The following is a 27590-nucleotide window of genomic DNA, read 5'->3' as shown; positions in this document are numbered from 1 at the left end:
CAGCTCTGACTGCTTTTGTGAAGCACCGTGAATCATGATCTTTAGGAAAATTAAATGGCTGCTGTCCAATTTAGCAGCTGGATTACATTAGTTCACATTCTTAAGGACAAAGGTTATAATAACAAGTCCTTGTGTTACTCAATTTACTCAATTAAGTAACATTGTTACCTTAATGGTTCTGTAACAGTTTGCTGGTGTTAGGAGTAATATAATTTGTTTCTTCTATGTAAAAAAAATGAAAGAAGGGCATCCACTATGAAGGCTGCGTAGTAGAAAATAGGGAGGAGAAACAAAATAGATATACTGTCACTGGGAGGTAGGGGCAGACTGCGCAGAGGGTAATGGGAGAGATGTAGTCTGAGTCAGAGTACTTAAGGGCCTTGAAAACACAAGTGAAAAGTTCAAACTTGGTACACCATGCAAAAGAAAACAGACCCCGAAAGAAAAGCTAGTCTTAATACGCACACATGCATATGCAACATATGTATGTTTATGGAGCCGAAGCTTAAGAATGATGAATTTTTCCGATCCACCCAACACTGCATCGTATTGTGCTTTCTGTTGGATAATGTTCATGAACCTCCAGTAAAATACCAAGCAGCAAGAAACTTGATTTCAGCTATTAGATTGCTAAGGTTTTTCTTGTTCTTAATGTACATTGATATATGTTACTTGGCGTTGATAGATTTGTTTTTAATCAGATACAACTTGTGTTATAGCAGGATCTGGTTTCCCAGCTGTACAAGAAGTTAAATAATTTTTTAAGCACAAGCTGCAGGTCTGACCATGTCTAGAAAGCTGTTATCTCCATACGTTCCCAGCGTTTAGTCACTGTGTTTTCCTTCGAGTCTCCCTGCTGGCTGAGGGGAGAGCACCGATGGGCCGACCAGCGGGGTGAGAAGAGGCTCTGTTTGTTTTCTCCGAGAGAGAGTTTGTTTTCCCCCGCCGCTCACGCAGCTCGGGCCAAGCAAAGCACTCACGGCCCGGAGGCGTAAGCAGTCCTCCGCGAAGCCCGAGCTGCGCCGCGTCGCTCCCCGCGCTCCCGAGGCGGCTGCCGAGACCCTCCGGGGGAGCCGCTCTGCTCGCCGGCTCTCGAACCCGGGGTTCACGCAAGCACCCGGAGAAGGCGTGAGAGGGGCACGACCCGCTCCACCCCCGTTCCTCCCCCCCCGCCGCGGGCAGCTCTCGGCGCTGGGTCGGACGCGAGGGGCGCGAGGGGGAATGAGTCGCGGCTGCACCGGCTGGAGGAGGAGGAGGAGGAGGAGGAAGAGGGAAGGAGGGAGGGCAGGAGGGAGGGAGCGACGGAGGGAGGAAACTTGGGGCAGGTGACACCGCGCTCTGTTCCTCCGGCTAGGCGGGAGACGGCTCCTCTAAGCCTCGCGGGCGGGCAGCGCCATGCACGTCAATGGCAAGGTGGCTCTGGTCACCGGCGGGGCTCAGGGCATCGGCCGAGCCTTCGTCCAGGCGCTGCTGGGCAAGGGAGCCAAGGTAAGCAAGCCCCGCGCCGCCGCTTCCCTCTCTCCGGGAGCCGGCAGCCCCCATCTGGGCGCGGCCCCGCTCAGCCTCTTCCTTCCTCCCTCCGTTCCCGGGCAGGTAGCGCTCCTGGACCGCAACCCCGAGGCCGGGCAGCAGAGCAAGGCGGCCCTGGACGAACAGTTCGAAGCGCAGAGGACGGTGTTCATCCAGTGCGACGTTACGGATACGGAGCAACTGAAAGGTAAGGAGGAAACTGCCGGCCCGGCTCCGGCTCGACATGCAGCGACCTGACGGAGCCCGGGCTGCCGCTCCGATGTGTGCAATTCGGAGTTCTGGAGGGCAGCCTGTTCTCAGCCCGACCGTGACTCAAAAAGGATTTGTTTCTGAACCTGCGGACGTGAAATATTATTACCAGCGCACGTGCATTTCACTGTGTTACTTGGCACATCGTAAAGAAAAGCCAAAGAGGTTATTTCCATTGAGTGTCGTGTGATATTTTTCCATGGAAGCCTCTGCAGAAGATACTTGTTATTTTATGAGTAATATATATGAGCTTTAAAGCACGGACATGCTTTTTATGAGGCTTCGGTGCAGAATCCAAGCTGCATTCTCTCATCACAGGAGCAATAAATTCTGCTCCAGGTTGCAGTGATCTTTCCATATGGCATGCTTATGTCCAACATATGCTGCTGGAGCTGAAAGAAGGGTTGACAAAAGATAACGCAGCACTTCAGCCTGGTTTTTGATACAGATTGATAGAATTCTGCATGTGTCTTGCATATGCAGGTCATGGGAAGGAGCTTTTCTCCTGTATGATTGCCATTATTTATTGCCTGGATTTATGATCACCTTTTTTTTTTTTTTTTTTTTATTTAGCGAATAAATCCTGCACCGTAGTGAGTTCTTAAAATAGCTTACAGTGTTGAGGTACTCTACACAATATTTCATAACTACTGCATCACTTCATTCAAGTTCCATTCTTAAGAGAAACATTCACAGGTAATGAGTCAGCCAGATACAAGTTTGACGTCACTTTTGTCAGTGTCCTTTCCAGGTTCATTTGTGTCATGTTGGATGCGTACCCTTTACTTCTGCTTTTACACACCGCACTGCTCTTGTTCTTGTCTCAACAGTGGAGGTGAAACACAATCATTCTTTTTACAAATACTGTAGCTAGTCCATAGCTCAGCAGTATTATTCTTAGCTCCCAGGTAGTGTCATTATGCCTGATTTAAATGTTTTCCATTGGAGATGCTGGACAATAAATGTGGGAGGTGCACTAACCAGCAAACATACTATTTATCAGCTAAGCTAATAAGTGATTTTTTCTCCAAGTGAAAGGAGTAACTCAGGAGAAGAATAAGCCTCTTAGCAGTAGGAATAGCATGTGCTGCAGCACAGCTTTTACTTCAACTTGCTTTCTCTTACCCTGATCCCATAGTTCCTCTACTTTTTTACACCAGGCTAGTGCACGGCCTGCAGGCAGAGCACTCGGAACTGGAAGGAGCAGGATGGCATAGAGAGGGAAATTCTGCAACCAAGTTAGCAGGAAAAGAGCAATCAGAATAGGAATGGAGGGATGGCAAGGATCAAGGGCAAGGAGTTGCTATGCTTCTCTAATACAGCATTATTATCTTTATGGATTTCTTCACTTGCAATTGAAAACTGCTGCATAATAAGCCTAATTTCACTCAGAGTTTTAAGTACTTAGTGGATGTGTCATGTCCTATATCTGCTTTTTACATTCAATGTCACATTTTTAATAATTTTATTCCAACTTGAACTCTTACAAAATGAAGCAAATCACAAGACTAGAACAAGTATCTGTAGGTACATAATGCTCATGTGCAGGGAATCCACTAGTTTGTCCATATCCAAATCTTTCCTTGCTTTTTCCTGCGGTGGCTTTCTTATGTATATCTTCACCTTCAGTTTAAAAAAATGACCATACATTTATTTTTGCTTACCGTGAAAATTTAGGAAGCTCATTTGTGATTGGTGTTTAGACTTACTTTCCACTGTTTTTCTTACTTGTTAAAATTGATCCTCTCTTTCATTTGAATGATTAGCATTTTGTATGATCATTGGTTTTTCTTTTTTATGATTTAATAAGCTCTAAGCAACTACTCTGCAGTGTAAACACAAAGTTATTTTACATCCAAAAAGGGAAGAACAAGTTAGTTTACAGTGATCTTAGTGATCAAGAAGGCAGAAAAGAGAGGTTTTAAAAATATGAAAAACCATAGTACAGATTAAGAACATTGAAAAATCTGTACAATAAGAGCAACTAGATGGATAAAACCTTTTCCAACAGCTGCCAAGCTCTTGTTCTGATGTCAAGATGATGACTGTGACAAACTTGCAGCAGCATTCAGATCTATTAAGAAAACACTGTCAGAGTACCAACCATATGGCAAAATCAAAATAAAATAAAAGTAACATTGTAAACTCTTGCAATTGTTGGAAAACTAAACAAAAACATAGAAATGTTTATTTCAAAGCTGCAGCTGTACCCTTGATTGACGCTAGTAGCCAAAGATGAAAGACCAGAGAATTCAGTGTTATGGTATCAGCTTTTAGGAAAGTAGTTTCATTCATTAAGGCCTTTCAAGCATAATTTCAATATACCTGAAATAATCAAGATTTTCAGTCAGTCATTAACTGCTGGTTTTTAAAAACAATATTTGAGGGAGTGGTATTTTGCATAATAATAAAAGATAAGTGATGTGTATCCATTTTTGGAGGAAAGAACAACCTGTGAAGAAACTGTATAACTTCAGATCAGGTCTGCAGCCATGGAAAAACTTAGTTTGGAACAAACATTTGGAGGTCATCTCATCCAACTATGGTGTCAAAGCAGGGCCAGCCTAGATGAGTTTGCTCATCACTATGACATCATTGCCTTACACATCTTTTATCTTAGTTCAACGCAGTGCCACTGTGGAAGTTTCCCTGTTCTTATTTTCAGCTTCCTTGGAAGACAGGTCTTTATTTTTATCACCAGAACAAAGAATATGTGAATTTGACAGACAAGTTATTATTGTTACCCGATGCATAAAAAACTATTAATAAATTTTTTTTAAAAAGTAAAATTAATCAAGAACTCTTTGTACCTGAAAAATCTGTATTAGTTACATCACTGAATAAGAAGTGCATTCTTAAAATTAGTTAAATTCAGGCTAGTCAATAAAACCATTCTGAACAAATAAAGCCTTTATTTTACGCTTAAAATATATGGGGACAGTTCTGGAATTTATTACATCAAAGTCATACAGGATCAAGCTATAAATGTTTATATAATTAGGTGCTAAATATCCAACCTAATGCAAAATGTATGAGTGCTAAGAACTTTCATTTGCTCATGTTATCGGGCATTGTATAACTCAATGAAAAGTGCTAAGAAATGTCACCTTTGGATTTTACTATAGGTGCTTTCAAAAAAGTAATTGAGCATTTTGGAAGGCTGGATATTGTGGTTAATAATGCTGGAGTGAACAATGAGAAGGACTGGGAAAGCACTATACAAATTAACTTGGTAAGCATTATCTCTTCTCACATACTCATGCTTCAGTAATTGACACTGAAATGCACTTAATCTGTACAAACCATGGAGAGTTATGCCATGTGACAGAACGTGGATTATTAGACTGGTAAGCACAGCTGTCCAAAGTATTACCACCTAATTGCATATGTATAGACAATTAAATGTATGTGCAGTGGCTTCTTTACGTCATCTATCCAAGATGTATGGCACTGTGTGGGGTTATAGCAGACAACGTTCTCCTTTCAAAGCCCAATGAAATCCCACGTAGGTGTAATAATATGGCACCTAAGGCAATAGAGCTCCACCTACATGAAACCGGTCTGTTTATATGAATGCTTTAGAACATTTTAGCTACCTGAGAGATTCAGCTGACCTGTATTAGGGAATAAGTCTAATATATACTACAGGATAACTGTGATACCATAGGAAAACTTTTTCATCCAAGCTCCATGTTTTCTTCACCACTGAAGCAAGTATATAACCTGAGTTTTTAATATAGGCCATTTCAACATCGTGACTAATTGAAGCACATCACTTAAGAGTACTTGCTAAAACAGAGCGCATTCAACAAGAGTAAAATTTATTTTCAGACTGTAACTAGTTCTTTGATATTATTTGGCTAACTCTACAAAGAAGTCTCATTCCTTTCACCAGGTGAAATCTATTTCTCAGTTGAAATTGTTTTGTTTTGTTTTTAATTTAGGCTACAGTTAAGAGACCTAAGCTCTATAGGAAAGGCCAACTTTCAAGGTTAACAACGTTGTGGTCGGCTTGTGTTCTACCATATATAATGTTCTGATTGGATGTTATCATTCTTATGAAAATGCTTACAAAGTGTTGTAGCTTTGATCTGCTCAGAAAAAAAAATTTGGTAGAGTGCAGCGTGGAACTTGAAACCAAATAGTCATTTGGAATGTGTCAGCTGGACAGGAGAGCTCAGGATATGAAAATGAAAAGCTTGTTTTTTTACAAAATTCTGTGGATAAAGGTATCTGAGTCACTGAATTTGAATGCCTCTCTGAAAAGAAACAACAACAAAATATACCTGGACATGTAACACAAGCTGTATCTGAGATAAGATCTAGAAAATCAATTGAGAAATATGTATTTTAAAAAATGTTCTGATTTAGTAATACTTTACCTTTTGTATCTATCCAACGTTATTTTTTATTCTTGGAATCACACATTAAGGTTTCCACAATAAGAGAAACATTTGTTCATTTTCCTTTCTCATTCCTTTAGATCTTCCTTAGGATTTAACCACACATGATTCTTCATCTTTCACTTCTGAAATATTCTGACAAATTGAAAAGTAGGATGTTTCACACTGTGAACTGACAAGAGTGTGACATCATCAGTTCCATGCATATGTCTTAGATTAATATAGGCTATAATTTACTGTAGGCAGCCATCCACTTATCAAATGTGCATGCACAGGTAGTTAGTCATGACCAAAAACAATGAAGTCTGTGTGAGAAACTCATTTGTCAGTGATTATTCACCTATAAACTTAGCTCAAAAAATGAAGGCACTTAGGGTCCGCAAATCTAGAATATAATTTAGTGCCTAAGTAAATATCTTCACTTACAGACTGATGTACAAACAATTTTATAACTGCAGAGTAGGAGGAAGGTTTACCTCATGTATAACTTAAACATGATTATATAGGTTAATTCTCCATAAAGTTCTCTTTCGTAGTTGGAAGATGAATAAATGCATCAACTCATGCAGGTGACTAAAATAAGCACATTTAAAATGATTAAGCTGAGTAAAAGCACAACCATGCGCATTAAATTAAGGACAATTTAAGAATTACATACCCTCGTTTATCTTTTAATTGGAATATTCATTAACTGTCTAACCTTGAGCCAACTACATAGCTGATTTCCATAGGTCATTTCTAACTAGTTACAATAATTTCTGTAAACCAGGATATTCGTGCTTCATGCTTATTAACTATGAAAAACAGAACAGTAAAACTACTTCATGTAATATAGTATGTTGGTCAGTTCCATAAAACATGTTTTGCTTCTGTTAGAGAAAGGGAAAAAAAACGTATGAAAAATGTGATTTAAAAACATGTCTATTTCCCCAGCATAGGATATTTGATTATCCTTTGTGTTATCCCTAAGAACAGAAATAACTTCTACAGCCACATATTTTGATATACACAATGCAACAATTAAAATTAAAAAAAAAAAGGGGGGGGGGGGGGGTTGGTGGAGAAAAACCTCTACGTGCCAACTTTGGTCTTCGTGACATTATTTATATATTCATACAACAAATATTCCCTGCCCCAGTTTAAAGTACGAAGTACAAAAGTAGAGCAGTACAGAGGAAGATAAATCAGAACAAACACATATGGGGTGTGTTCTTTATGGCTAAAACAGTTCACAGAACCGGTTGGTCACCAGGAACATTTTTAAAGAGGTGCAAGGAAGTTCCCTGATAGCACTGCTTGAGAAAACATGAGGAACAGAAATGAAGAAGCAAATTTAAAGAATGGGACATACTACAGTAGGAAAAGGAGAGAATAAAAAACAGCTCTTGCTTGTATTCATTAACGTTTCCTGTGAAGGAAACAAGGCAGCTTTATGGTGAGGGAAAAAAAAGGGGTAACAACCACTAGAATGATTTCTCTTGTGTTTTTCACAATCCTGTTGCATTTTGTGCTAAGTATCATCCATCTTTTTTTTTAGTATTTCTTTCAACACTTCTAATTAAGCATGCCAGCAGTATCATCCATGCCCCACAATAGAGCTTTAGGTCTGGAAGCACTGACTTGATCAAAATGGCTTGAGCCATTTTTTAAGCTACTGATACCTATACAAATGCATGGTCTTGTTAATATAGCATGCAGAAAGGAACCTGGCTACCATATAGGAATTTCATTTTAAGTGGATACTACCTATGTAATTTCAACAGTCCATCACAAACAAAAACCACATACAGAAAGTCATGAGGATGTGTGACATGCGCATTTTTATGAAGAGTCCTACCTACAGCTATCTAGAACAACAAGAATAGTGTTTCTTGCAACCTGCTTCACAGAATTCATGCTTAAGGAATCCAAAACTTTTATAAGCTTTTTTTTTCTTCTTAAAGACCTCAAAACAAATTAAAAAAAAATTTACATTTAAAAAAAAAGATTACGTTTTGATAAGCTTTAGATGCGCATTAGTTAAACACAATTTGGTGTCCTTTTTTCTTGTCTTGTAGGCTTTCTGGAGCTGGTAGTGGCTGGGATAGTGGGGACAGGTGGATGGTTAGATTGGATGATCGTAGAGGTCTTTTTCCAACCTTGATAATTCTGTGATTCTATGATTCTAAGCTCCAAAGATTATATACATTTACTGATACATAAATTTGATCCAGAAAGGTCATTTGTGAGCCTTCTAAAATTACTTAATTATTCTCCTAGAAAAGCAAAAACTACTAATTAACATGTAAGGGAATACGTTTTTAGTTTTATGCATTTCTAAAGTTAACTTGTTTATCTTGTTGCACAGAGAAATAATTATGAAGTGTTTTTATTTTGATTTGATTTTATTAATGCTTTATGTTTTTAAACAATGTTTTTAAACAATGTTACTGCACTGTAGTTAAAAATTTCTGGGAATTGTTTTAGGGAATTCATTTTTTAAAGAGATTTGAAACATATCTCTTTTCTAAAACTTAAAAAGAAACAAAATGAGTTTTTAGGCAGAAGTAGAAAAAATGGGAACGTTGGCATTCTTTGTCATTTGAAATTCGGAAGAAATAGATTTTGAGATTCAATTATGCTCTTATTTAATCTCATCTGCATTTTATGCAGTATGCATATATGTATCTACAAAATGTGTCCGCATAAATGCCAAATGCCTTAAGACAGTTATCAGAGATATGTGAGTAAAATATTCTCAAGGCAAACCAAATTTTTATTTCATCCTATATTGTGGAAGTGTGGATAGGGAGGCAAACACTGCCTGTGAAGAGATTTATTCTCATCTAGAAGGGCTTTGAAGACACTCACAGAAAGAGATGTAGGGAAATGGTGAAATGATAGCTAATTCTGAGAATATATATTCCTAAAGATTTGGGAAGCTGGTTTTCATTTGCTCTGATAAATGAACTAGTGAGATCCGTCTTGCTCTCTTTGTTTACTCCATTTGTATTGCTCATTCCCTGGGTCATAAGGAGGTAGTTAAGATGAGTATAAAAATTTCTTGTGCAAATGATGAAGTACATTAAGAGAAGCATGAATGTGTGGATAGGTTACATATAGCTTATGGTGTAATAAAATTTCTAGCAACTAGCAAATCATGCAAAATCAATTAATTCCCTCGTCAGTAAGGAACTATCCTTCGAAAGGCCAATTAATGTGTCAACAACAAATTTAAAGCTAACTAGGCAAGCTTCATCTTATTTACTTCTGAGACTAAGATGTAATGATCATTGCAGGGCTGTTCCCTTGTGTAAGTTAGATAAGGGCGTATCTCTTGTGGTCCATACACCTTGCTTTCCTTTCCCATTTTATCAGAAGAAATTACACGGGTTGAACTTCCACCTCAAAATAACAAACCAGGACACAGCTAGATTCAGCAGCTGGGTGTTACTGCCTGGGCTCACAGTACAGACAGGAAAGCAATTTCTTAACACTGCTTATGTAATTGCTCAGTGTGGAGCACAGAGCTGTCTGTAGAAGAGTAAATTGCACAGTTAACTAGTGTATCAAGATTGCATTCTAAGAAATACACCAACTCTGCTGTTCAATGGCTTAGCTGCCTATTCCTTAAGTGTGTGATGTCAGAAATATGACTAAGTGCTTACAGGGAGATGTGGCTACCAAAAGGTGAGAAGTAGCTATTATCTTGAGATCAATGGCATGAGGATCAGCCCTCCCAGTGCATAAGGAGAGCTGTAAGCATACTAAATTTTGATGTCTATATTAGGAAGCACATAGATAGACCTTAATTGTCCAGTAGGCCAATGAACTTCACAGCCTACCATTTTAATGTATGTTTACGGTAGCCAAAGTTCAATTAAAATAAAGACCAATTTATTTGAACCACACACCACCTGAATCCAGTTACTCAAAATATAATAATATTCCTTTATTCCTAAGGAATTTAGGAGGCAAAAAAGTACAGAAGACATGGAGAAGACAGAAAGACAGAAGAAATGGAATTAGAGCTCTGCTGAAAACTAGGAGTCTTACTAGAATCAGAATTTCAAAATACTATTTCTTTAAGAACAACCATTAAAACCATACAGACATGTATGGGACATGCAGACTTGTAATGTACTGTAGATTCTGTAAGTTTTGTTTCAGATTTTGGCACTGATAGTGAAATTGCCAAACAATTTATTATATAAGTTGATTATTACTGATAAGATGCTTCCAATTGCAATTACAAACATTTTGAGTAATAGCACAATTATTTTTCAAAGACCAGACATCAGAATGTCTAGTCATATCTAATTCAAGTCTGAATTTTTTCAGAAGCTAACACTAGGAGATATTAAGATTTAACTGGGAAGAATCCTGAACTTTCTTCTGGCAGGTACAACATAAAACTTTCTCCCTTAGGAGCATGTTCAGACCTGCAGTGCACCTTGTCTTCATTATTTGCTAGAGTAAATAATTGTATTTTGATAAGAATACAAACAGCAGTATCAATGAGGTCAGTTTTTTCTACAACTAGGAAGATAACCATTCCAATTATTTTCAGGTTTTAATGTTAGTTTTCAGTAGTCAGCATGAACATGAAACAACATGAACAGCCAACATGAAAAGTCATGGCAATCAGGAGAAGTCCCTGGTGACTGGAAAAAAGACAACACCACACTCATTTCTAAGAAGGATAAAAAGGATGATTCTGGGAAATACCATCCCATCAGTCTTACCTCTGTGCTGAGAGAGATTATGGAGCAGATCCTCCTAGAAGCTATGCAAATCCTGTTTGACCAACCAAATGGCCTTTTATGATGGTATCACTGCATCAATGAAGAAGTGAAGAGCCACTGATGTCATCTATCTGGTCTTCAGTAAGACCTTTGACATGGTACCCCACAACATCCTTCTCTCCAAATTGGAAAAATACGGATTTGATGGGTAGACTGATCAATGGATGAAGAACTGGCTGCAGGATTGAGTCCAGGAAGTGGTGCTCAGTTGTTCAATGTTTGAATCAGTGGTATCCCATGGGGATCAGTGCTAGGACTGATACTCTTCAATATTTTCATCAATGACATTGTCACTGAGGTCAACTGCATCCTCAGCAAGTTTGCTGATGACACCAGTCTGTGGGGTGCAGTCAACACACCAGAGGGATGGGATGCCATCCAGGGGGACCCAGACAGTCTTGAGCAGTGGACCCGCAATTGAACCTCAAGAAGTTTAACAAATCCAAGTGCAAGATTTTATTTTGCACCTATGTTATGGCAACCTTTACTACCAAAAAAATCAGGGGGATGAAAGGATTGAGTGCAGCCCTGCCAAAAAAGATCTGTGTGTACTGCTGGATGGTAAGCTGGACGTGAGCCAGCAATGTGACCTCACAGTCCAGAAAGCCAATCATATCCTGGGATGCATTAAAAGAAGCATGGCCAGCAGGTCGAGGAAGGTGATCTTGCTCCTCTGCTCTGCACTGTGAGACTTCACCTGGAGTACTGCATCCAGATGTGGAGTCCTCAGTACATAAGAGATATGGACCTGATGGAGCGTATCCAGAGGAGGGCCACAAAAATTACCCAACAGATGGAACATCTTTCCTACAAGGCTGAGAAACCTGGGGTTATTCAGCCTGGAGAAGAGGAAGCTTTGAGGTGACCTGAGAGCAGTCTTTCAGTATCTAAAGGGGATCTACAGAAAAGAAAGGGGCACACTCTTTAGCATGGTCTGTGGTGATAGTACAAGGGGAAATGGCTTCAAGCTTAAAGAGGGTAGATTTGGGTTGGACATACAGACAAAATCTTCTACAGTGAGGTGCTGAAGCACTGGAACAAGTTGCCTAGCGATGCGTTTGATCCCTGGATGAGGCTGAATCAGGCCTTGGGCAACACCTGATCGAGCTGTGGATGTCCCTGTTCATTGCAGGAGAGTTGGACTAGATGACCATTAAAGATCCCTTCCAATTCTAAGGATTCTATGATTCTAGTTACACAACCTGAAAAAAGAAAGAAAAAAAGGCAGATGGGAAACATTTTTCATCATATTCCAAGACCAGGAATGCATCATTCTTTGACTTACTTTTTATTGTGCATGACGCACTGAAGTGATAGTTTATAAGCTTTCTCTTGGAATGCAAACATCCAGGAAACTAGTGTCACATTCCACAAAAGAGGAAGCCTCAGACTGCAATTTGCACTTTTCCAAAGATGAGTTTCAAATCAACTCCCCAAAAATATATACACCTTTTTCTTTGAAAAACATCTTTCCCATCATAGTTCTTGGCTCCCAGATAGAAGAGCCAGCCTTGGTTTTTTCACCCACCTGGATCCATGGGTTTGGCTGGACAGTGACACTTAGATTCTAAGAAGAAATTGCAAGCTCAAAAAACAGTGAGTTCAGCTACTGCTGTTCTACCTTTGAAAACTATTGAGATGACTTTCTTTTCTGGAGAGGGAAACGTTGGCAAGTGAATGGAAGATCTATCACAGAACACCTTCATCCCGAGTGCCATCTGATGAGTGTGCAGACAGCTAGGTTCTTCTCACTCTCTCTACTTTTTTTCAGTTTATTCCCAGAATAATTATTTGTGTTGCAAGACCAAACACCAGAAATAGCCATGATCATGCACATTTATAGAGAAGTTCCATGCAAGGATAACAGCAGTTATTAGGGTAATATCCAAATGAATGTCTGCATTAATTCAGAATACAACCTCTCACAATACCCATAAAAGACGGCTTCCTCCAGCTCACCAAGAGATGCTGCTAATGGGGTACAGAGAAAAAAAGATCAGTAATATGATTTTGATAGAAAAGTCAAGCCACTCACTATTCCCATTTACTTGTGGTTTGCCCAAGGACTCATCTTGCTCTTTTATCTGTTTGAATGAGAAGGCTGGAAGAATAGAAAAATCCTCAAGGAGACACAAGCTACTTCCTTCTCCAACTGATTTATTTCTTCTCATCATCAAGTGGAATTCTCCTTTTCTGTTCAACAGACTGAGCCACTGCTCCAGGGCATGATAGGGCCTGCACCTGCTTTCCAGAGACAGCATTAACTCTTGCTTTTCTTAATTGTCCTGTATACAGCTTATCTTATTATATATCTAGAGAGAGAGAGAGAGAGAGAGAGAGAGATAAACACCAATAAATCTAACTTTTCTGCTAAGCTGTTAATGAGTTCGTTCTAAGAATAAATTTACCTTATAGCAATGCTACCAGGCATAAATAATCTTATTTTTCTATACATTCTTTGAAATTTAAGTGTGACAATGAACATTAAACACTGCAAGACTACATTTATAGTGCCTGCTACTTTTCAGGGCATCAGATCTAATTTAGCGAGACACTGAAAACAGACCTTTGAAAAGCTTCTGTCAAAGTATTTAGAAAATAGCTTTTTCTTATATTAATCAAAATGTTACTAGTGATATGCTGAAAATATATTGATTTTGAAAATATAAAATACTACATCTATATGAATGAAGAAATGAAGAAAATTAAGAAAAAAAAGAGCTGATTCAATATCGATACTACAAGGCAAACTTTGTAATGAAGCTTCAAGTTTTATATCTCTGTCACTGTGCAGTTCAGACGTGTGTTACTTGGATACAGAAAAAAAAATAAAAAAAGGAAGACATTCAAATCTTCCAAATATGTTTCCTATTAAATTAAACAAGCACGATTCTTGAAGACAGGAAACAAATTGAATTAGAAGTCTTGTTAAAAATGAAATGTAATAAATACATGTCTTAAAATTATCCATTTTTTTTTTTGTTTGGAAATTTAGACAATAGTAGAAAAACACTTCATGTTGCTTTTGTAAAAGCTTTTTTTTTTTTTTTTTTTTTTTTTTTCCCAGTACAATTAACCACTAACCAAAAGGTTTTAGTAATATACTTTGGGACATTCCTACCTCAGTGGTACAGAGTCCTTTAAACCTTCCCTGGCACATATGTGGACAGATGTGTAGGGCCACTTTATCTGTTGAGCAACTTAGTCCTGGTCAAATAAATGGCACAGACAATAAGAAAATATAAATGGAGTTCTTGATTAAAAACAGAAAGAATATCTCTGGAAATATAAAAGTGATTCAGTTCTGAAACTGTAAGCCTAATACAAACTGATTATGCAGAGATCTAATGAACTTGCTAAATAAGTATGAAACTTATGAAGTTATTATCTTTCACTTAGAGCATCACCACAGCTTTCTATTAGTACTCCTCAAAATCTCTGGTAAAGCAACTTACTCTTTTATGGAGACTCATTTGCTTTAAATATCTTAAGTTTGGTGGGATGAATCCCAGCAGTAGGGTTCAAAACCAGGTCTTCGGTAATCAAGATATTAAGTCACAGCAAAACTTTTCCTTAAAGTTCTTTCTTTAAAAATAAAACAAATTTACATACTGCAGTTAAAATTACGCTAATACCTTCCTTCACATCTTGTAAAATGTTTTGTTGCTGTTGGTTTTTTCCCGTAGCTATATTTGTCTGTTTGAACTAACCTTCTTTTGACAGGAAAGATAAAAATGCACTAATTTCAGCCAGAAAATACAAATTTTAGGACCAGAAATAGACTACATAACTTAATTCTAAGAAGTGCAAGTATCTCATGTCGCGAGTCAAACAAAGACATAAGTGTAACAACTTCAGATTCAGTCTGTACATTTTCTAAAATGAATAATAATTCATCTCAGTAAAAACACTGGGATTATGATCTGTTCATCTACTTCTTACATCCTCATACAAAGCATGTATTTGGTCTATCAATTATTTACTTAGTATACATTTTCTTTCTTTCACAGCACTTATTTTAGGCTGTATGTTTCAAATTACATCTTTATTAGAAAAATAATCAAGCTATTATTTTATCTACAGCAGTTTTGCTTTGGAAATTATTGAGCTGAATTACTGTGGAATGACTTCTGTGTTTATAATCTTCAAAGAATAAGTTAGATCACAAGTCAAGTAAAGCAAAATTACAGTTAAATATTAAAATTAAAGCAAAACTAATTTTTTAGGAATAAAAAAAGGAACATATTTTGAATATAATTGTACTTCTTCCCCTTTATGTTAGACATCTGTGATAAGAGGAACCTACCTTGGTCTAGAATATATGAGAAAAGGAAACGGAGGTGATGGAGGAGTAATCATTAATATCTCATCATTGGCGGGTGAGAATATTTTCTATATAAACACTTTCTGTTCACTGGTTTGTATCTAAAAATCAATGGATTGTACTATTTGCTCTCACTTTTTTCTTTTTTACTATGGCTCTTCCCTGTTTATTCTCATTTTGAGCTAGTTTTCATCACGGTAACAGAAATGGTAGGGCAAAACCTAACTTGCCTCATTTTATTCTACATTCTGAACACTATTTAATAACATTGCTAAGTTACAATGATACATACTCAAAGGTGGGTACCATAATCTAATTTATAGACCTAAGAGAGTGGTGGCCCTAGGTCCTGATTGTGGATGGGCATGACTGTTCTGAGGACATTAAATTAACATATAAAATGGGTTTCTGCAAGGAGAAATCCAGTCCACCCTATTGACAAAAATCACACAGAGGATCTGATTTCACTCATATACATACTTCATATGGGTGAGGGGTTCTTTAGCAGATGGTAAATTCATCTCCATTAGCTCAAACTGACCTCATATCAGGACAAAATTAACCTGAAGAGAACTGCTATCACAATAAAAGATTTCATCAACACAAGTAAAAGATTACACATTTCTAGAGAAGTGCTGATGCACGCAGAATGCTTAAGAAAGGGCAAACCTGGCAAGAAGTTTGATTCTGTTTTAAGTATTCTGAACTGATTAAAAAGATTTTGCTTTTATGATCTGACAGTTTGGCTTTCCTCAGTTTGTATCATTATAATTATTATAATTTTCATTTATTTAATTAACATTATGCTCTAACTATTGCAGCCATCTATCAGAAACAGCCTCCTTTGCTCTGTTTGCTTTTACAAGTCTTCTACATAACAACTTCTTCCTAGATCGTAAGGAAAGCCACATTGTAAAAGCTGACACACACTAACATTTTATAGTTTATTTATTTTTTACTCTTTGTGCTTTGTGACTCTAATTCTCCTTTACAGTCTGAAGGTCTAAGTCCCTAAACTCACTCCATATACAAAATGCAAGCTGCCATTGGCTTGCTTAACATTCCCTGCGTGTGTTTTCTTTTCTCAAAGCTAGCTTCTGTTAATGATTAAACTTTGGAGTGGTTTTAATTTTACCCTCTCCTCCCCCACCCCCCAAGCCAACTCCTCTATAAGATTGTATCAGCTGTGCTCTACAGACTGACAGCAAGTGTCTTGTTGAGCAGCAAAGAGAGTTATATGCAGTTCTTGTGTAACATTCAATAATGTTTGCTTCACGCATTAATTAGTTCTTAACCATGGGAATTCTGCCAATGATTGAACTAGAGACTGAATCAAACCTTACTGTTTTATGCTTCCAAAGAACACCCACAGACATACTTCAATGCATCCTATGAAATGGATGCCATAAGTGTTTGGCTGGGTGTAAGCCACAGTGTCCACCATTTCTTTCCAGTACTGAATCGTCCTTTCTTTAGAGCATTCCTGCAAGACAGGGCTAACTGTGAGAGAGAAGGAAATACATAAGCTTGCATAAAAGAGAATGCCAGTTGGGGCAGGATTTTGAATACATAGTAATATACTTAATTTCTAATTTAAAAAGTAAACTTTTCTAAAACCCATTCTGTAGGAAACTACTTATGTTAATTTTTTTTTTTTTTTTTAATACAGAGTATATAGAAGCAACAGGAATAGCACAAAACACTAAATTTAACTCCTGAAATTAACTACATGACTACATTTCACATTCTCTCTTACATTTTTGTGACTTATACATATACACTTGTAGTAAATAAAGAGGAAAACTGAATTTGTTTGTGTGAGCACTTGCTTCAAGAGCTTTCATTCTTTCAAGAATTTGTTCTGTAAAAATTGAATTTCTATTTGCCTGGATTCTACCATATTTAAAACAAATGAACAAAAGCAAAGTACTTACAGAGATATATAGAAATAAAATAAAATATTTAGCTTAGAACATGCTAATTTATATTGCTCAGTGAGAATTTGTTTGATGTGTAGTCTATCTGGCATGTACAACTGCTGTATAATAATATCAACAGTTTGATTTAATTTCAAGCATTCAGGCTCTACATGCAGCCAGTTTCCCCTCTTATGTAAAGCTTCAGCCAAAGGAAATGTGTAAAGCATTTCTTCACAGCACAGCAGAGACTTCTTTAGGATCTGACATATATATATATATATATATATCACAAGAACAAAACTATATGGTTAATTTCATTTGAGTAAGGACAACACTGTGTCACAGTAATGGAGAAGAGTAAAGGTGCAAACAGCTGCACAGTTGGGTGCCCAGTTCAGCATCATAGAAGAACTTTTGTTCCCTCTCTTATTTAAATTAAGAAGTTGCTGAGCAGAATCTATCAAGGCAAGATTAGAAAATTTAGAAACTATTCCTTCAAGACTTTGGTTCATTGTTATGAAGTTACCTAAAAATAATGCAGTTTACAATTTTCTTTGGTTTTGGCACAGATCACTGCTGACATAATGAGCATAATCTTTTATTCCTCCATATTCTTAAGAATAGAATATTATGTAAACCCCTTAAAATCAATTCCCTCATCAATCCATAGGGCCATCATGCCTCTAGCTCATTTTTCTTCTTACATAATTGCTTCTCTTCAAGAAGCTTTGACCTTCAGAGAGTGCTGTGAGCATATCCCACACTGCAGACTTTTGCCCCAGGATGACAAAGGAGATTTCTGTGATGTGGTTTGAAAATACACTTAATTTAAATAAATATGGCTACATCCTGTGTTGTTATTTATTTGTAAGTATTCTATGTGTTACAATAAACTGTTATAATTCATAAAGCAAATCTAGTAGAGAGAGGAAACAAATTACTTTGACAATATTTTCCAGTAGAGATGCACTCTTATGGCTTGCATTAAAATAGGTTCCATCAGTTACCCAAAACTTACACTTAAGGATCTTCACCTCTTTCATTAAAAAATAAAATAAAATTACAAATTTGGGATGGAACAATATATTGAGGTTATAAAAAAACAAAGTGAAAAAAATTTGAATAATTATTGGAAATAAGCTTAATCCCTGCATAATAATAGTGTAGAAGCACTGCTTTCTAATGAGCTCAAATCCTTTGTGAGACGAACAGCCATGTTAGAAAGCAGACTTTGGTTTCTTATTCTCTACAGTATGCTCATACAAACACGAAGGACGCTTCTCAAAGAATTAGTGAAACAAAGATGTTGTCAAGCAGAAACAAAACTTGTCTTAAGCTGCCTAACAGTGTGCACCCATGAAGAAAATAGAGGGTAGAAAGGTCATCAAAAAGATCATAAATCTTACTCAAGGAAGGAGACTCACTCAAATCTCAAAGGACATTTCAGTGGAAAAGCATACCTGGAAAAAAAAACCCTAATTCTGTATTCATTAAAGGTTTTCACAAATGTAGAAAATAATTGTTTCAGCAAAGCTTAATGATAAATTAAAGCTTATTGATACAATTCCCCACATCCCATATGAATTTATCAAGATGTAGACCATGAAACTTAATTAAAACTATTGACCATGATAAACAAGCAGCTGTATTGAGAAGCCTGATATCTGAAATGAGTCCTGACACCTTACCAAGGAGAGGACTACCATATAACCAAAGGCACAAGCTGGCTGTCATCCTGCTGAGAAAAAAGAAAAGGGAAAATGAGCACAGGATTATTGCTGGTCTACTCAAAATGTTTATGGTAATCAAAAAAGCACCTTCAGTCATCATGAAATCATGTCAAGTTCACCATCTAGTTCTTGATTGAGATCCTTTGAGGAGGAAGGAAGTTTCCTGTCCCCTTTCATTGTAGCAGTTCTGTGCCATGACAAAACCCAGAGAGAGGAAGCTCTAGGTATAAGTTGCCTCCCCCTGTCCCAGCACACACTGCTTCCATCATCATCCATTTGAACATTCTCCCCACACAAACTTTTTTTGCAGATAATATTCCCCAGCCTCTTTTAGTGATGCTGTTTCACTTTGCATTAGATAATTAAATATCTACAGAAGCAGCAAATAGAATCCAAATGTTCTAACAAATGAATGCCCACTAGGAAAACATAGTCATGAACTGCTAAATACTCAGGCAGAACAGAATCAATGTCACAGAGCAGTTCCCAAAATATTTTCCAGCAAAGCCCTAGGACACACTGTGAACAGATACAGCTTCATATCTCCATGGGGCTGGGGAAATCAGACACTGTGGTACTAGGTACAGAAGTCAGGAACAAAAGCAAGACAGGAGTGCTGTTGTGAAGGATGCGAGGACTAGCTTTTCACTGTTACTTATTACTGCTTTGGCTGAAAGTGAGTTGATTTCTTTGTGGTTCTCCATGTTAGCAAAAAAAAAATTTCAGTTATTCAGAATGGCTTTAATGTTTTGATTTAACCAAAAAGATGAGTTACTTGTTCTGCTCTTCCTGCCAAGTTATTCCTGCTCTCTTATGACATTTAAGTAAGTCTTTGAACCTTCTTCAACTTCATTACAGTGAACTGTACCCTTCCTTTGTTTATTTCTGGATTTTCCCTTCCTTTTCAAGTAAAGTAATTTGTCTTACTATACTTGTGTTAAAAAAAAAAAAAAAAAGCACCAACAAAATCTTTGAATTCTTCCTTTCCATTTCCAAGTACATTTTGTCTGAATCATGTCCATTACCTGTAGCTTCATTAGGATTGTTTTCATCTTTAAAATACATAAAACCTCTAAATGGCTAAAATAATAATAATGATACCATAGTATTTCTAATAAGACAGTATTCCGGTGTTTCCAATTATCACCAGAATACTGATGATGGATGACAATCAGAAGTCACCAGAAAGGAATACTGTAATCACAATCCATAGGAAACACATTTTTCAAAAATAGATTCTCAATCAAAAGTATAATGAATCAATTCAAGCTAAGGACACAACAAGGTTAAGTTGTTCATTTCCCATCACTGAACAGTGCTGCTTTCACTGGCTAAGCAAAGTGGCATTTAAACTAAGACAAAACCTTGAATCTTGTCATGGTTACATTTAAAGTTTTCGTAGTAATCATCCACTGAGATGAGAAACACTCTTTTTGATTTTATCATTTAAAGATTTAAAGAAAGAAATTATTTCTGTTGAATTAAAATATCAAGGCATCAAAATCAAACTTTACAATACTGTATTAAGGAGCACAGACAAACATCATCCTTTAACTATGGAACAGGCGAGGTTTTGCTTGCTTTTCACAGGAACTTCACATTCAAGTGGAACCAGAGCATCCACGTGGTCCAGTTCAGGTGCTACTGCACAGCAGATATTATTGGCTTAATGTTTAAAAATACACATATATACACTCATGATCTATCTCTTCTTTATCAGCTTTTTGCCATCAAACTCAGTGTTACTAGAATTAGCTTCTTAATTTTTCTACCAAAGTCTCTGCTCTTCTTATTTTACTGTAAATAATGATTTTATGCTCTTCCACTCCCACCACAAACGTTCACTATTATGGCAGTCACTTCTCATTTTGCTTCTCCTTTTCCTTACAGAACACATCAATGTTATTGCCAAGTATTGTTCACTCTTTTTTCTGTCCCCTGCTAAATATCATGCTGGGTTTTTATTTCTGAATAGGGGCCACTGTAGGAGGTACCATACAGTGAAACTCATTTCATACAGTTTAACTTAGTGCAGAAAATGCTTTGAGAATATCTCCTATCCACATCTCTGCTTTTGTTTCTTTCTGCTCAATAAGGATTTCATCTTATTATTTTCTCAGTGTTTAATCACTCATCTCCATACACTCTGGTACAGAGCAGGTCCTGCATTCATTTCTTAGTACTTTTTCCATTTGCTTATTGCAAATTGACTTCCCTATTCCATGTAAGTCTTTTCTTAAAAACCTATGAAATATTATTGGAGCAGCACTGTAGGTAAAATAAATTTTACAGTGCCTCACGTTAAGTCTGAGTTATTCTGTTATACTTGCTTCTTTGAGCAAAACCCACTATGCAATGTAATTTACTCTTTGTTGTAATTCAAACGACATTATCAAATAAACAACAACATTATTTCATGGGCAGTTGAGCAGCACATTCATTTCTATCTCTCACTAGCATGCAGGGGAAAAATTTTCTCAGGTTTTTTTTTTGATGTTTTTTGTTTGTTTTTACTGTCTGAGAGAAATAACTGAAGGGAGGGATGTAAGTCAGACATTTTATTTATTTGTTTAGTGAAGTATTTCTAGCATAATACTAATTCAGTTACAGTAGCCAAAATTGACTTTGCTATTTCTCTCATCTTGACCCGCATTCCTTCCTTAAAATCACTGCAAATGAATGCAGGTGTCCAGTTTGTGTATCAGCAGTTAAGGTTTCAGTAATGAAAGTATCTAAAATACTTTACATATATCAATATTCATTTAAAAAGGCTGTAAAATTCTTTTTCTTGAGTGTTTCCTTTCTGTGTTCTTTCTTAGGTCTTGTCCTTTATTTTTGTCTTACTTCAAAGACAGTACTTTAATCTTAAAATTATACTTTTTTTTTTTCCATTATTCCACCCTTGACTACCTGTGTTTTCATCTATTTCATCCATTTTTCCTCACTTCACTTAGATTAAAAAACAGAATTTGCAGATTTTTGATGAACTATTTTGTTGCATTTCTATGAATTTGATAAAAATTGATCACATTTTTTTACATTATTAACTTACATTTGTGTTTAAGGTCATCATAAGTAGGGGTACCCAACATCCTTATTCAGATAACTTTTTATTTTAAAGGACTCATGCCTGCTGCATTCCAACCTGTGTACTGTGCTACAAAGCATGGTGTAATTGGATTTACACGCTCAATAGCAGTAAGTATATGTTTTTGAAAACAGTATCAGCATCTCCTAGGGAACACCCTGTTTCTCATGCTCCCTCCTCTTTTGTCACACAACTGGAACAAACTGTCTTAAAGCAAATGAAGAATCCAAATTGCTAGAGGGTCCTTTCTTTCACAAAGGGTATCTGAAGATGGAATAAGTAAATTGTTTATGATAAGTTTGAGTTTTAGAAAGGTTTACTGAGCAAAGGAGAAAGAAACTGTAAAATAGTTTAAGGACAGATGGAAGAGACCAGAAGTCATGAAGTCATAACTCCATCTCAATCATTTAACATTTTGCTTTTCTTATTTTTAAGTCAAACCGAGAACATTGTAATTATAAATAGGTGCTAAAGTGTGGAAAAAGTGACTGGAACACAAATATGTTGATCGTTATTTATTCTTGCCAACTCTTAACGCACTAAAATGTAAAAACACATTCAGGATGGGACATGTTAGGTGTTATATGAGCACATAGTAAATCTTACTCTGACTACAAAATTTTCCAGTTAAGTTGAACAAGCTACGTGAGAGAATAACTTGGAGAGAGTGAAGTATGATTACACTTTCATGGGTTAAGCTTAGAGAAGATAGCCCACTTATAAAAGGCTTCCACCCTAATTTCCAGAACAAAGAACCTAGAAGAATCATTTGCATGGTTGTCTAGATTTTACTCCCCTACTCCCCACACAAATCACTCCTTTTTAATATTAAGCTAAACAGATGAGTATGGTTAAATGTTGCATATCACATAATAGCCACAGCACAATCCTGAAACCTGGTTTTCCAGTTTCACTTTCTTATGAGAGAGTAATTAAACACCATCATGTAAGTTTGAAAATAAAGGGGTTTGCAGAAAATCAGAGCAAATGCCATCTCTATGCTGAACATGAGAAAGTTGAGGAGAAAAAGAAAAATCAGCACAGAATCACTGTACTTACCAGGGAATTAGCACAGCCTAGCATCGTGGAAGCATGATGCAAACTATATAGGACTTTCTTTTATTTTTCGGACCGAAAATGCAGGCTACCTTATCATGAAAATGAGATAGGATTTACGTAATGTCAGGCAGGGTTTCTGTTAAATGTTATTTTACTTAGCTACACAATACTCTTTTAAAAAAATGTTGATGTTGAATTCCTAACTCTATGTTGAACTCCTAACTCTATCTCTTTTCTAGTTAGCTGCTAACATGGAAAACTATGGTGTGAGACTCAACACAATTTGTCCAGGATTTGTCAACACACCAATTCTTCAATCAATAGATAAAGAAGAGAACATGGGACAATATTATTCGTATAAGGATGAGATAAAAAATATGATGCAGTTCTACGGTGTGATGGAGTAAGTCAAATCAGATACACTGCTTTTTGACCTTTGTAAATAAAGAACAAGTTTGCATTTTCAATTAATTCTCAGCAGGCAAAATTAAAAGAATGAAAGGGAAACGCTGCCTCAGACCAAATTCTGTTAATTGTATTCTATAAATAAATGAGTAATGGCAGATACTTAAGCCTATTTCAGGAGCATCGTGTGCGTGGTGATGCTTCCTCCTTATGCATTCCCAGTTCCAGCGAAGTGCAAATCAAATTCCTCACTTAAAGATGATGTATTAGTTCTGAATAGTCCTTAGTGGATCGTTCCATAAATTTGCTAAATTAAAATCTTTATGAGATACAGAGAATATAATTTTTATTTGGTTTCTACAAAATATGGACATGAGACAAACAGAAATCGGACCAAGTACTGGATCAAATTCATAAATGTACAGTAACGACTATGTGGATCAGATTAAAGTTACCTAGTCCATCAGGGAATTGCAAAGAAAGGCCAAAAGCCTTTCTAAAAATAAGAACAAGTAAAGCCTGAAATGACATCTTAATACTTCCTCAGTTTCTTAACAATTAGCTGTCAGCTCCTTCTACACAAAAGAAACCTGTGCTGTTTTGCCCAATATTTTTCATATTTAAAATATCTATTTCATCTACTGAACATATCCAACTGATACGGCAAAGTTCTCCATGCACTAGATTGTACCAGTCCTACTACAAATAAAACTAAATAAAAAAGCAGCAAAGTGCTGCAGAGGGTCTTGTAAGGGCTACTTCTGTCCATTGCCCCTGCAACAGAGAAAATCAATAGGAAGTCCAGAAGTATGTAGATTACAACAGGAATTTAGCAGTACCTGCAGCAAACACTAATGATTTGCAAAGTTGCAGCTTTATGTTCCATCTTCTGATTAAGGAGATTGAATTTCTCTGCTAATACCTTTGCTTTTCTGAAAATAAATATATTCAAATATCAGGCTAAGTTTCAGGGTATATAGACTTACTTTGTGTTTTTATAATTACGCTTTTCACAGTCTATTATTATTATCACAGTCTATTACATCATTATTATTGAATAATAGCCTCTTTTTTTTTTTAGCCCATCAATAATTGCTGAAGGACTTATAACAATAATTGAAGATGATACTCTGAATGGAGAAGTTATGAAGATTACAGCATCCCAAGGGATCCATTTTCAAGAATACAGCCAAACACCTTTTACGTCAAAGAGATAGATCAAATTGTTTAGCTCTAATTAACTTTTGATTTTTAAAATATAAGAAAATGTTGGATAAACTTTTGGAAAAAAAGTTAATGATGTATCTAAATCAGTGACAGTATTCCAACATTTACACCCTAATTGCAGAGATGGAGAAGAAAATCCAATATGGGGAAAATGTTATCAACTTTTGATTCCATATACACTAAAATATTTTATTCAGTAGAATATACACACTGCTATGAAGATTTCTGATTGTATAGTAACAAGGGCCAGTTTTTTCCTTGTTGTAGTTCTGTGCAGTTATCCAGTCTATGTACGCCATGCATATTTTGGTGGACCCGACTTAGTACAATTCTTTTCATAGAAGTAAATGTATTGTTATTTACATCTTGAATTCTCCAAACCAAGAATTCAGTTCAGGATAAAACTTTAAAAATTAAGAATTTACTTTTTCATTGTATGTACACACAAAAATAGAATAAGAGGCAAAATACTTTTTCCTCATTTAAACATGCCACTGAATATGTAGCATATCATACACAGAAGAACAGATTTTTTTCCTCTTGGATTATACCTATTTATAAATTACTTCTATTCTAAAATATTTGTTTTCTTTTTTATATATAAATATATATATATATGTATTTTCAGTCTTTGTATATACAAGGATCACTACTTTGGCATTGATTGAAATGTCTGTTTACTCATTAAATCTCATTTTCTGAATCTTTAAATCTAATTTCCTGCCTTAGCTGATTAAAACCTTAATTAAATCCTGAGCAACCTGCTTGTTTCATATTTGTGCATATCCATTTCGCTATCATAACACTTATTTTTAGATGGAACGTATCAAACAAAGGCAACAGAACTGAACTGATGAGTTTCCTACTTCTTGTGCTCCCCTAGACTTTCTGAATCAATCCCCAAACATAAATATGAAATAAGCCTTGGTATTCCATGGGCTACATACCTGAGTAAAATACATTTAAATACAGTAATTTATTTAGACTTATAGCATAAGAAGAGGTAATAATCCCTATGAAAGCTGGAAAAAGTTAATAGTCACCTTCCTAGGGAATACTGACTTTAATTTCACTGATTTAAGCATTGCTTTTTTTTTTCTTTTTTTTCAGGATTGTAACTAAGAACAGAAACACTAATATTTATCTTCTGTGGAAGTCATCAAGTAGTAAGGCTGTGGGGAGAAGAAAAGAAGCAGATACACATACCTTGAATTACTCACCATTCTTCCCTTGCATCTATTTTTGGCTATGATAACACAGATATTTTTAAAGCCTATTTTGAACAAACACATGATGCTAGCCATGCCATCAGCATCCCTTAAGGCATCTGTTGATCCCTCTGGACTAGCATCTACTATCTAACTTGGTTATATTAATTTCTACATTTATTTCATTAATATCAGAACACAATATAAAAGATTTGAATATTTCCTACAGAGTGGCACTAAATACTCGATGTAAGAAGCTAGTAAGCTTTATTAGTCAGGTCTTAACACTGATAATTGCCTACCTCTGTTTCTCTCCATGTTAAACAATAATACAGTGCAGCTTATAAAAAAAGAAATGTGAAACAATAATGATAGCATATGTAAAACCATGCACCTAGCAAACAGTACACTAAATTAGATAGTAACTCAGCAGTTGCCATTAATAACATACTTCAAATACTGCTGAGATTATTGTATATTATCAGCACATGTACCGCTGGCATACTGATGCTTGGCTGCTTTTGTTCATTTTTACTCCTTGTTGCCCCAAAAGAAATACCTGTTAAACTTGAAGGGGGATGAAAGAAAAACATATCGTTGAAGGGTGTAAATAATAAAAGGTCAAAATTTTGATGCATACTCCCTGGGGAAAGAAATAAAGAGAGGAAAGAAATTTAAAGTTAATTAGAGCCATCACTTCACACGTTGCAAAATCAGCTTCTTGTACAAAATTCTAAATCTGTGAACAGATAAGATTCTAAGAATTGATTCAGTTTACATGGGTATCACATAATAACCCAAGACAAAATTAGATTAATAAAACATACAGTTAGACTCCAGGACACCTGGAAAAACTGAAACTATATTTAGGAGAAAAAAAAAAAGAAAAAAAAAAAAAAAACAACAAAGCCATATCTTTCTTTTATGTATAGATCATTTATTTGGATTATTTTTGTAACTCAGAGACAGAAGTTTTCAAAACACAGCCATATAGAATTCCTTCATGAAAGGTAGAGACTACATTCATTTCCATCTGCTAATCTGATAAGGAAGTCTCAGAATGCAAAAAGTTATTTGATCAAATAAACATTTATACTAAGATAAATCTCAAATGATTAGCACATTTGGAACTCACTGAAAGAAACAACAGAATAACAAAGAACTAAGCCTCTTGATGCAAATTCTAACAGGAAAAATAGCTATAAAGTCTCTATATTTAATTTTAAAAAATGCCCCAAACCAAATATTGTATTTTCCAGCTTCAGTTAGTCTGTATTAAAACACATCTGAGGGTTTTATCTGCACAGGAAGAACAAGCCCTAAATATGTTTTGGAAAGGTTTCCTGGAAGACTTCCCCCCAACCTTTGGAACCCCTCCATACAGCAAGAGAAAGAGCACATGTTTGACTTACAGACAGAAACACCCAGAGTAGTACTAGGCAGAACGATTAATTAAAAGGTGAAAGTGAGCTTCATTTTGCACAGATTGTTTTGAAATTCTTTCTTCAGTTAAAAGTCTTTACGTAGTTCCAAGACGTAATTTATTTTGCTGGGGAGATCATCATTTTTAAGGCAAATGTTTCAATTTTGTAGAAAATTCAGCAAAAGAAAAATAAATATTTTAAATAAGAGATACTCATTGCCAAGTACATAAAATAACAAGT

The 27590-nt window shown here is 36.1% G+C and overlaps 1 protein-coding gene across 2 annotated transcripts; it reads left to right on the top strand.

Moving 5' to 3' along the window:
• Nucleotides 1-1395: 1395 nt before the first annotated feature.
• HPGD (15-hydroxyprostaglandin dehydrogenase) lies at nucleotides 1396-24708 on the top strand (the record flags this gene model as incomplete). 2 transcript variants are annotated; one of them, XM_079535038.1, is made up of 7 exons in its annotated part: nucleotides 1396-1488; nucleotides 1594-1717; nucleotides 4905-5011; nucleotides 15249-15345; nucleotides 22061-22137; nucleotides 23326-23489; nucleotides 24573-24708. In XM_079535038.1, 7 exons carry the CDS (start codon nucleotides 1396-1398, stop codon nucleotides 24706-24708), a joined length of 798 nt encoding a protein of 265 aa, XP_079391164.1. The 2 variants fall into 2 exon arrangements, with proteins under 2 accessions (XP_079391164.1, XP_079391163.1); XM_079535037.1 differs by having other exon boundaries at nucleotides 1396-1717.
• Nucleotides 24709-27590: the final 2882 nt, after the last annotated feature.

Source organism: Tetrao urogallus (assembly GCF_951394365.1).
Source record: "Tetrao urogallus genome assembly, chromosome: 4".
NCBI lineage: Eukaryota > Metazoa > Chordata > Aves > Galliformes > Phasianidae > Tetrao > Tetrao urogallus.
Note: the sequence above shows the minus strand (reverse complement) of the source record. Positions and strands in the feature narration are given on the sequence as shown.